The sequence below is a fragment of the Arvicanthis niloticus genome, chromosome 20 (assembly GCF_011762505.2).
Source record: "Arvicanthis niloticus isolate mArvNil1 chromosome 20, mArvNil1.pat.X, whole genome shotgun sequence".
Classification (NCBI taxonomy): Eukaryota; Metazoa; Chordata; class Mammalia; order Rodentia; family Muridae; genus Arvicanthis; species Arvicanthis niloticus.
In genome coordinates, this window is record NC_047677.1 from 14,025,967 (window position 1) to 14,038,096 (window position 12,130).

At 44.7% G+C, this 12,130-nt stretch overlaps 1 protein-coding gene across 2 annotated transcripts in view; it reads left to right on the forward strand.

Annotated features, from left to right (window-relative positions):
* The window catches only part of Crybg1 (crystallin beta-gamma domain containing 1), a 193,018-nt gene that overhangs the window by 142,465 nt on the left and 38,423 nt on the right, over positions 1 to 12,130 (forward strand). For both annotated transcript variants that reach the window (XM_034524246.2, XM_034524247.2), the window contains 4 exons: positions 13 to 2,317; positions 6,725 to 6,772; positions 6,857 to 6,975; positions 9,873 to 10,032. In XM_034524246.2, coding sequence (XP_034380137.2) covers positions 13 to 2,317; positions 6,725 to 6,772; positions 6,857 to 6,975; positions 9,873 to 10,032 — 2,632 coding nt within the window. The remainder of the gene's footprint in view (positions 1 to 12; positions 2,318 to 6,724; positions 6,773 to 6,856; positions 6,976 to 9,872; positions 10,033 to 12,130) is intronic.

Sequence of the window (12,130 nt, forward strand, 5' to 3'; positions counted from 1 at the left end):
ATGTCCCTGCAGCCCCGCCAGACCCAAACATGTGGAACTAAATCTGAAAACCCCGAAGAATCCTGACAGTTTGGGAAATGAGCACAGTCCATTTAGCCAGCCGGTTCATAAGGGAAACACAGCCAACAAAATCTCCTTATTTGAAAACAAGCGGGCTAACGGCAGCCCCAGACACCCTGACGTCCGTAACACGAGAAACAATCCTCCCTCTAATAAGACATTTGTTGGCAGGGCTAAGCTGAACTTAGCCAAAAAGGCCAAAGAAATGGAGCAATCTGAAAAGAAAGCTGTGTCAACCAGCCACCAGAATGGTCTGGTGGCCAAGGAGCCATCTGCAGAAGGCAAAGCCACAGAAGTCTCTGTCTCCAGAGAAGAGATTCTTCCAGCCACCAGAGGAGGGGAAGCAGAGCCCACCAAGGATCAGGTCCTCCGTCCTGAGCCTGATCAAAGTGATAAGCTGGATGTACAAACAGATGCTGCCTGTCCTTCCCACCCAGTGGCCACTGCTCTGGTTCCTGTGAAGGATCCTGAGCTCTCCGGAGAGAGCCACCCAGAGGCTGCCAACAGCAAAAGCCCCATTCTTAACAACGCAAATGATACTGCACAGGACATCACTGTCATTTGTGATACCAGAGAGTCTCCCCCAAAGCCACAGGGTGCATTTTCTGACTCACAGCCAGCAGCAAGTGAATCATCTAAGGAGTCTTCTCTCCCACCTTCTGCACCCCTTCCTGTGGACGCCCTCCAAGATGGCTGTGTTCAACTTCCTGTATGCAATGTTCCCTACCCTGCTCTAGACGTGTCAGAAAACCACAATGGATCTGTTTTGCCGGCGTCTCCTCACACTGAGAAAACACCAGTTTCCAAACCTGGAGGGGGAGAAGCCAGCCCTCTTTCAACCTCAGAGCACAGCCCAGAAACTATGGGGAAGGAGTGTCCCTCCAAAGTCCTCGTCCAGGTCCGATCCTTTGTGCTTCCCGTGGAGAACCCTCAGGATGTGAGCTCTCAGATCATCTCAGAAAGCTCTGAAGTTAGAGAGGTGCAGCTGCCAAGCTGTCATAGTAATGAGCCTGAAGTGGTTTCTGTCACCAATTGTGTTCCCCAGCAAGAGGACATACCGGACACATCACCCAAGGACACCCATCATGGAGAAGAGCATGTGGCACGGTCTCGCCCACACATCACACAGCCAGGACCTGAGAAGGCTCTGCCCATCCAGGCTCACAGTCAGAGCAGCAGCGGGACACCCCTGACAGCAGAGTTCAGCCTCACCCACTCTCCCAACAGCAGAAGTCATTCAGAAGGCCCCCAAAGGCCGGGTCAAACTGTGACCAGCCCACTTACCCCCGCCAGTCTTTTGAACGTTTCTGCTAGTAGTGACGATAGTGTCTTGGATTCTTCTTCTGATATGGAAAAATTCACTGAAATTATTAAAAAGATGGACAGTGCAGCCTGTGTGCCCCAGAAAAAAAAGAAGGCCAGGGTCCCAAACTCTCCAGCCCCTCACTTCGCTATGCCTCCCATTCATGAGGACAGTTTGGAAAAGGTGTTTGATCCCAACGTGTTTACCATTGGTTTGGGGAAGAAGAAGGAAAGCCAGCCAGAGATGTCACCAGCTTTGCACTTGTTGCAGAACCACGACCCCTTATCCAAACTGAGAGCCAAGCGTGCGTCCACCGAGCAGAGCATCCTCTTCAAGTCCTTGCACGCTAACAGTAATGGGAAGAGTGAGCCGCAGACAGCTTCAGAAGCAAGTGACAAAGAGAACAGGGACATCAACAGCAGTGGCATTAAGAGGTCACGGCTAGAAAAAAGCACGCTTTTCTCAAGCATGCTTTCTTCTCTGCCACAAGACAAAATCTTCTCTCCCTCTGTGACGTCAGTCAACACCATGAGCACATCTTTCAGTACTTCTCAGAACAGCTCGGTATCTCAGTCATCAGTGGTACAGCCCAGGAAGGAGGGCGGCCTGCCCTGTGGCTCAGACAAAGAACAGCCACACCTTGCACCCCACAACTCCTTAAAGGTCTTCAATTTCAACTCATCAAATACATCTCACCTGGGTCCCAGCCACATGGAAAAGTACCCACAGAAAGAAGAAAGCAAGGAAGATGTGAGTTCTCAGGGCAACCTGCACTTGCCAGAAAACAACCTTTCGGACTTACCCAAACTGAAGATCAGTGATGGTGTGGAAAGCGTTCTTAAATCAAACCTGCCGAACATCGGCAGCGTGGACACGGACTTCCTGGGCCTTTTCAAAGCAAGCCGGTATGACCCAGGCCTTTCTTTTTCTGGAATGTCATTATCAGACTCGATGGTAAGTACTAACGCTTATATAGCTGGGGTGTTTCTGAACCTAGAGGCAGTGAGGGCTCAGGTTGTATTTTACAGGGGTTTTACTTGTGCAATAAGTTTCCGTTTGTTCACCATGTAACTTTTGATTTGTTTTGTTTTGTTTTGTTTTGTTTTGTTTTGTGACAAGGTTTCTTTCTGTAGCTGTGGCTATCCTGGAACTGGTTCTGTAGACCAGGCTAGCCTTGAATTCCCAGAGATCCACCTGACTCTGTGATGTGATTTAAGGTGTGCATTGCCATGGCTGGCTTTTTCCCCCACCGTGCACTTTTAAATCTATGTGCAAGGAACTCTTGGAGTTCAAGAAAAAAAAAAAAAAAGACACCAACACTTCCTCCCCCGAGATATTTGTGGTCCAGCAGGGAGAATAAGTTCTGTTTCAAAGCATTTAGGAATGTTAGTGTTGTAACTGTGAAAAGCTTAGGAAAGATGCTTTCAGAGCTCAGAGATCTGGGAGACTTAAGTTCGCCGTATTCGCTGTAAAAACACTCAGTGCTGTATTTAGAATTTTCAAGATGTGCGAAGCAGCTTCCTCTACTTGCAAAGGCCACACCCAGCCCAGGGATCCCCCTTCTCCTTCCTCTTTGCTCTGAGGTTTCACTCGCTCTCCATAAGCGTCATATGTGTAGTTGGGAAAGAACCTGAATGAGAATTTGTTTTCCTCAAGTTTGCAGCATAGAGAAGTTTAGTTTGTACTGGTTCTTTCCCTCGGTGTGACAGAGGGAGCTGCAAAATACAGCTTCCATTTTTTCCTCTCTGACCTGTCTGAAATTTCCTCTCTGATGGAGACTGAACGTAGGGCCTTTTGTATTAAGCACGCTGTTTGCTGCTGGACCCTTCACCAGCCTGGGATTGTTTTCACGCAAGTTTGTTCCCTTCTGGTTCCTCGCTTGCTATTTAAATCGAGGGAGAGTGTGAATGTAATTTGCTTTGCAGTGAGCAAAGCTGTCAGTCAAGTGAAGACATGACCACAGAAAAGACCCGGTGCCCTTCATCACCGGGCAGGGTGCTGTAGCAGTGTAAGGGGTGGGGTTTGCTATAATCCCATCATGTTCTGTGATTTTGGAGGCTTCTTCAACATATATGGTTGGCTAGCTGTGACAAGGCATGCTACCAATCACAGCACTCAGGAGGCAGAGGCAGGTAGATAGAAAGGTGACTAACACACACACACACATGCACACACAGGACTTCAGCGGGACTAATGCAGGTTCTCTTTTTCATGGATTTTGTAAACTAGCAGACTTTAAACTTTTAGACTTAGGACCCATTTACTTTTTTCCTAATTAATTAATTAATTTATTAACATTCTGGTCACTGACGCCTAGTTCACCCTTCACATAGTGCCTCTCCCCCATCCCCACCTCCCTTTCTCCTCTGAGAGGGTGAGGCCCACCTGTGTCTCCCTCCCCCCCCTCCCCCAACCATGGCACATCAAGTCTCTCCGAGGCTAGGAGCATCCTCTTCCACTGAGGCCAGACAAGGCAGCCCAGTTAGGGGAACGGGATCCACAGATAGGCGACAGCTTTAGAGACAGTCCCTGCTCCAGTTGCTGAGAGACCCACATGAATACTGAGTTGCACATTTACCACATGTGTACAGGGATCCAGCCTGTGTGTGCTATTTGATTGGTGGTTCAGTCTCTGAGAGGCTCCAAGGGTCCCGACTAGTTGACTCTGACGGTCTTCCTGTGGAGCTCCTGCTTTTGATCCCTCCCCCTCATATCTTCCCTAAGAGTCCCAGAGCTCCATCCAGTTCCTTTTGAAGACTGACATCTCCGAAGAGCTTTTGTTTAATTGTGCACACATCTGTGTCAGACCTTCACGTGGGAACTCAACGCCCTAGAAAACTCGTGTGAATCCTGTAGCCTTCAGAGCGATGATGTGCTCACTCAGAAAGGGCAGATAACCTCTTGTTACTATGAATATAGCTTTGAGCTCATGGCACCATGAAAGGTTCTTGGAACAAACCTCCCTCACTCCAGGACCACCCCACCTGACCCCAGCACTGCAGAATGAGCCCAGAGTGTCACACGTGCCTATTGTAAGCTCTTCACCACTGAGCTGTGTCCCCAGCCTCCTTTCTACCTACAGTCTCACTAACTCATTCCGACTGGCGTTGGACTTGTTGTTTGTGCTTCAGCCTTTGGAGAGAGCTGAGATTTTACCCCAGGTAGTCTCCTGGGGGTATCTTTGTCACTCTTTGACAATCCACCTGTACTACATAGAAATCTTAAAGTTTTTCCAAAAACAAACAAAAACCATGTCTCTTAAGCACACGATTTCTGCTGGTCCACTTCCCGTTCAGTATGCCCTTGTTCCTGTTAGTTAGGCAGAGATCACTTGTTATTTGGCTATAACCCAACAAGTCTGATTTTTAAAATTATTTTTTCTCAGGGCTGGGGAAAAGGCTCAGCTGTTAAAGCAGGCATGAGAACTGGTTGGATCTCCAGAAACCATGTATATGTAGGGTGTGTGTGTGTGTGTGCATGTGCTGTGACCCACTTGTGATTCCAAGACAAGGGCAGAGACGACGTCCTCAGATCAGACCTGTTAGCTAGACTCGCCCTGTGCGAGCTGTGGATTTGATTAAGAGGCTTTGCTTCAATACACACAGCAGGAAGTAATAGAGAACAACTCCCACAGTCAGGCTTCGGTCTCCACACTCACATACACATGTGCATGAACACACACGCACATCACACACGCACATCACACACATGCACACACATGTACATACATGCACACACACACACAAAATGGGGAAAAATATTCATTCTCTGAAACCAAGTCAGATGGCATAAAAGAAGAAATAAGAGTTTCATTGACTTCTAGGCCTTTATGATAATTTTCAAAATGTCTTTCTTTGGGTGTTAGGCTTTGTCGATTGTGGTTTATATTTAGTGTATTTCTTCACTTTCGTTTTAAACTTTAGGTTTTTCCTTCAGTTTACATGTGCCCCAAACAGGTCAGCACATGCCATTTGGTTGCTAATATCCCTGTCTGACTCAGGCCTTGTGGTCGTAGTCTGCTGGTGTGAGGGGTGAAACGAAAGGCAAGCCTCGGGAGAGGCACCCTGGCCAGCCTGCAAGAAGTCATCTTTTGTAATGTTTTTACATGTATAATTATTATTTTTATTATCTTACACATTTCGGGTTTTACTGGTCTTGTCAGGTGATCTTGTAATGGTTACTTCTGAAGCCATGTAAAAAGGTATTTTGTCCATCAAAAGAGGGGAGATTAAAAATGCCATGTGCAGGGCTGGTGAGATTGCTCAGTGGTTAGAGCACTGGTTGGTGTTCCAGAGAACCTGGTTCAATTCCTAGTAAAGGCATGGTGGCTTAGAACTGTCTGTAACACCAGTACCAGGGGAGCCAATACCTTCTGACTTCCTAGGATACTTGGTGCGCATCCATACATTTTTGAGGGCAAAACATTCATATACATAAATAATCTTTTAAAAAACATGTGCAGTGTATATTGTGAAATGTATTATACCTGCTTTTCTTCTTCTTTCTCTCTTGCTGTTCTGGGGATTGAACCCACAGCCTTACACATGCTAGGTGAGTGCTCTGCTGTTGTGCCACAGCCCTGACCCTCTTTTTACCTTTTTTGTTTTGAGATAAACAATCTGGCTGAGTTCCCTAGTCTGGCCGTGAACACACTCTGTAGCCTGGGCATCCCCGGGTTGATGACTCTCTCACCCATTCTCTCCTGTAGCTGCAGTTGTTGGAAACTGGTCCTCGGCCTCTCCATGCATGAACTTCCTTTAGACTAGTACTTGTCATGTGATGGAGAAGTTACTGTGGCAACACAATGTTTATAGATCCAGTGAGGGTGTGTATATGAACACACCAATAGACTTAGCTCTCTCTAGATAAGTAACTGATGTATTTGATTACTTCCTTCTTCCTTTTCATTCCTCCTTTTTGTCCTCCTCCTCCTCTTCTTCCTCTTCCTCTTTTTCTTCTTCCTCCTTCTCTTCTTCCTCCTCCTCCTCCTCCTCTTCTTTTATACGTTAGCAATTACTCAGATTCTTTGACATGCAGTCTCCTGGTTGGTTCTTAGTCAGTGAACTGATATAAAGCATAGATCTGACTTTTGGGCCCCAAATTTTTCTAGTATTATTGACAATACTCTAAATATTAAAATGAGTAAAAGCTGTAATAGAAAAATAATTTGGAAAATCTTGTAGTTCAATCATGTAAATTCAAAACGAGCACTGACATAACTTGAGTGTAAAGCAAGGTAGACTGCTTCAGTACTGATCCATGGTGAAGTCAGTATGTTCTGATTTAATGGCTCTAGGTGGAGAAAGGCAGCCGGCCTGTAAAGCTGTAATGTTAACCACATTTCCGTTCCTCTGATTGCAGACTCTTAGAGGAAGTATGCACAACAAACTCAATCCCCGGCCTGGCAAGGTAAGGTTCTTCTAATTTCTAGTCCAGATTCTCTCCTGGTCTGGTGAAAGGAGACAAAATGCTGCCATTTCTATTGTCTTGTAGGTAGTGATATTCAGTGAGCCCAACGTCTCTGAGGAGTGCATCGAGGTGTTTGGGGACATCGAGGACTGCAGCTCTTGGCGCCTCTCTCCATTGATACTAGTGAAAGTTGTCCGAGGATGGTAAGAATGCACTGCAGGTGCAGCTCACAGCTGGTGTCAGAGTGCACTGCAGGTGCAGCTTACAGTGTGCCTTTAACAGCATAAATGACTTAAAACATTAAAATGATTATAAAAGTGATATGTATTTATGATAGACAAATCATAAAATACAGTAGAGCAAACTTACTCTCCCCACGTATCTCAACACAACACTGCTTTAGATAGAATTGGGACCCATCAGATGGTCCTGCCTCATGTGTCTAACAAGGTTGGTGAGGATTGCATTTGGAAGCTGAAGCAATGGCTTAGTAGTGGTTTGGTTTCCAGCACCTACAGGTGGCTCAACACCATCTGAAACACCAGTTTCATGAGATCAGACATCTCCTTCTGGCCTCTGTTGGTACTGCCTGCAAGTACCCAGATGTACATACAGGCCAACACAACACAAAAACCCAAACATGTAAAAATAAGTAAAGCTTATATTTTAAAAAGTACATTTATTTGGGCTGGAGAGATGGCTCAGAGCTTAAAAGCACTATCTGCTCTTCCAGAAATCTTGAGTTCAATTCCCAGCAACCACATGGTGACTCACAACCATCTGTCTATACTGGGATTTGATGTTCTCTTCTGACATGTAGGCATACATGCAGATATATATAACAAGCACTCATATATATTAAATAAATAAATCTCACAAAACGATTACATTTGTTCTATTTATGGGTCAGGTGCAACCTCTTAAACCTGAATGTGGTTAAAGTTAACAAAGTTAAACAAATGCCTATAATCCCAGCACTCAAGAGGTTAAAAGAAAGTCGCTGTGAGTTCCAGGCCAGCCTGGTCTTATGTAGCAAGACCCAATCTTACACACACACACACACACACACACACACACACACACACACACCACAAAGCTGGCAAGCTAGCTCAGTGGGTAGAGGTGCTTGCCACTCAGCTTGGTGAGCTGAGCTCCATTCCTAGGACACACACAGGGTGCTGACTGGTACAAGTTGCCCTCTGACCCCTACTTGGATGTCATGGCTCACACTAGAAACCTGGAGGTAAGAGCTCACTATGAAGAGCAGACTGACCTTAAGCTCACACAGAACATCTCCCTGTACTTGCCTCCCAGTGCTGGGGTTAAAGGCGTGTACCACCGCACCCAAGCAATAATTTAATAAACCAGTAAACCAAATGAGCTTACAGGGAAAGATAAAAACAGCTCTGAGACTTCACTGAAGAAGTGGCCTGAAACTGTTCATTTTTCAGTTTCTGGCAACGGTTAGTTTTGATTACTAGATTAATGAAAATGTAGATATTTTGACAGTTTCTAAAATTATTCTTTGCTGGTTGAGTTGTCTCTCAGAAATGTACAGGAAGTTGAGTAAAGAAAAACAGTTGCAACCAGAATCAGAGCATCATGTTCATCTTCCCTTTGTACGTACACACTGGGCTGGGGTCAGGAGAGTGGCCACCAAACATATGTGAGTCATTTGTGGGGCAACCTCACCCATGCTATACGAGGGCGACACTCAGCCGTTGAGCTGTGCCCCCAACTGCCTTTTACTTTTTCATACATCATCCATACGTCATCTTGCCAAGTTACTAGCCTGGCCTTGGGCTCACCCCACTTGCAGTCCTTCTGCCCCAGCCCCTGGAGTCGTTGGAACAAAAGCTATATACACCAAACCGAGTTACGACCTAAAAAGTTACCTGTGTTTCTTTTAATCTCCCTCTAATTAATTATGCAACAACTTTACAATAGGACTTTTAATATTTTAATACGTTTTTTTTCAAAATAGTGAACATATTCTCTAGAAAAATGAAATGTACTTTCATTATCAAATCAGAAGACTGAAAATTGTGTTAAAAACAAATTTTGCAAGATAATTTTGCCTGTAGCAGGACAGTTGCAATCTCTTTTGCAATCTTTTCTTGTTTAGTTTTAACAATTTATTTTTTAATTGTGTGTGTGTGTGTGTGTATGTGTGTGTGTATGTGTGTGTGTATGTGTGTGTGTATGTGTGTGTGTGTATGTGTGTGTGTATGTGTGTGTGTGTATGTGTGTGTGTATGTGTGTGTGTGTATGTGTGTGTGTATGTGTGTGTGTGTATGTATGTGTGTGTGTATGTGTGTGTATGTGTGTGTGTATGTGTGTGTGTGTTTGTGTGTGTGTATGTGTGTGTATGTGTGTGTGTATGTGTGTGTGTATGTGTGTGTGTGTGTGTGTGTGTATGTGTGTGTGTGTGTGTGTGTGTGTGTGTGTGTGTTAGTGTTTATGAGTGCAGGTGCCCATGGAGGCCAGAGACATCAGAACTGTAGATAACGGGTGGTTGAGAGCCACCCAAAGTGTGTGCTGGAGCTCAAACTTAGATCAGACTCTGCAGGAGCAGTAGTCACTCATGACCACTGGTCCGCCTCTCCAGACCTTCTTTAGCAACTCATAATGGCTTCTTGAAAGTGTAAGCCCTCCGCATTCACTGTGATGTTTTTCTTAGTGCTGTGCAGTTGCTGGGGAAAAATCTTTCAAAACTCCCTTTTTGTTAACATAAATGTAGTTCTGTATATCAACGTATCCATTGATTCAACTGTGCTGTGTACATATACGTTATACTACCTCTAAGAGAAATGTGTGGTACCATGTGTGTCAGGGGAAGTTCATCCAGAGAGCGCCTATGACAGTCTCCCCTGTCAGCTCCGTGAATGTGGGCTCTCTATCACAGTGACAACTCAAACATTCTCCAAAATACCTGTAGAGTTCTTAATTATCTGAGGCCTGCATAAGGCCCAGTAAGGTTGGTCCCAGGGAGGAGCTTATGCTATTTCTAGTTAGCGATGTACAATATGTATTGGCCAGAATTGAACAATCACACCTGCCTCACATAACAGAGAATGACTTTTCTGTGTTTTATTTGCAGTTGGATTTTGTATGAGAAAGCCAATTTTGAAGGGCACTCTCTTGCTCTAGAAGAAGGGGAATTGGAACTCTCTTGTCTCTGGGGCACGGAGGATATCTTGGATGAAGAAGCAGAGTCTGATAAGCCTGTGGTAATTGGTTCCATCAGACATGTGGTTCAGGTAGGTTGTGGGAACTGTGGACTTCATTCAGCCCCTGGAGATGAGTGTCAGAGATAATTTAATTTAAGGGAATCATTTTATGAAATAAATGAAAAAAAGCATTTGATTGCTATTCTATGGATATATGGTTTTCAATGTTAATAGTTGTATACCATAAATCAGTTTTAAAAAGAAACAGTATAATCATTAGACATTTTCATGATAAACCTATTAGGTACACTTTTCACCCTGCCTTCCACTCACACCCAAAGGAGCAGCTTACTAAGTAACCCGGCTGCCATCAGTTCCCTATGAACAGACTGGTTTTTAAGATTTACTTTATTTCTTACTTATGTTTATGTCTGTCTGTCTGTCTGTCTGTCTGTCTGTCTCTCTCTCTCTCTCTCTCTCTCTCTCTCTGTGTGTGTGTGTGTGTGTGTGTGTGTGTCTGAAAATATGTGCACAGGTGTCCATGGAGGCAAGGAGAGAGTGTGAGGTCCCCTGGAGCTACAACTGCAGGTGGCTCTGAGCCAGTGACATGGGTACAGGGGCCTGAACTCTGGTCCTCTGTAACTGCAGCAGGTGCTCTGTCGAGCCATCCCTCCAATCCTTGCTTAGTATTTTATGGCTACATGAAGTTCTACTTTCCTTAAGTACTTTTAAGGTATTTTACTTTAGAAAGACAGTATAGAAAGAGTTTGGTTGATTGCTCAGCTCAGATTTTATATGGATTCAAACTATTATTTGAATTTCTCTGTGTCTTTGCTTCCTGGCTGCCATAGGTAACCTGCCCTGTTCGCACATGCTCCAGTAATAGCCAGGCTCATCTTAGATCTAAGCAATGACCCTTGAACCCCTGAACCTAAATAAATCTTTCCTCTAAACCACGACAGATTATTTGAGATATTTCAGGTCGATTACAGAAGTGGTTAGAATTTCCTGCTTACCTTTTAAGGAAGAAGGTGTAGTCAACATGTTTCTTTGTAAACATGTAACTTCTGGTGTCTTACAAATGGAAGATTAAATAATAACTTTATACAATAGAAGGAGTGTGCAGAAGAGAAAAGGGGAAACTTCTGAAACAGGAATAAAGAAGCAGAAAGAAGCACTGCCTATGTCCGAGGTCACTGCTTCCTTTTGTTTGCTTTTTTGGTTTGTTGTCTTGGGTAGCTCAGGCTAGCCTTGAACTTCTGGTCTTCCAGTTTCCACTTCACACACTGGGATCACAGTCCAGGTCAACATCGCTGAGAGACTTAGGTGATGACCGTGACTCCAAAGGATTTATCTTCCTAGTGGGTTTCGTCATGATCTGACACTGTACTTCAAGCTGTCCCCAATGTTGCAGCCATGTCTCTGTGTGGCCCTCACTCCCAGAACAATAGGCGTATACCATCATAGCCAGTTTAATTTTGTGTTTAAGTAGGGTATACTGTGTGATAAGCCATATAAGATATGAAGACTACTACTTGATTATGTGTATGCGTATTTTTCCCTGCATATAGGTCTGTGCACCACATGTGTGTCTGGTGCACAAGGAGGTGGTGAGCCTTCATGTGGGTGCTAGGAATTGAACCCTGGTCCTTTGTAACAACTGCCGGTGCTCTTACCCACCAAGCCAAGTCTTCAGCTTTGAGGAACACTATTCTAAGATGTCCTCCCAGTGGAGCACTTTGTATTTACATATGGATGTAGCACACACACCTACGTTTTCTATTTATTGCTCAAATGCTGTGTGTAATAAAGCATTGTTTAAAGCAGTCATCTGAAGTTTACCATCATGCCTTGTGTCTGCCCCTTCACTTACTTGAGTCCTTGCCCTCTGGTTGGTCATATTCAGAACTCCTATTTGCATAATTCTAATGTGTTGCAAATGCAGTGCCGTTGTCCCTTTTCTCTGCAACACTTCCATGCTCAGTGATTTTTTTTTTCTGTCTTCGTGATTATTCTCCAAGATCACACTCCAGTGAGTAACTGCTCACCGTGATTCCCAACCGATGCATATTGATTAGGGCAAAGCTTTAGGTGTGTGCCGGAAGGAAGCTCAGAGATATTGCTTCTGTTTGCTAATACAGCAAAAGCTTTTCCTGTTACTGCTTGACTTGAGGCTCAGGTGCACATC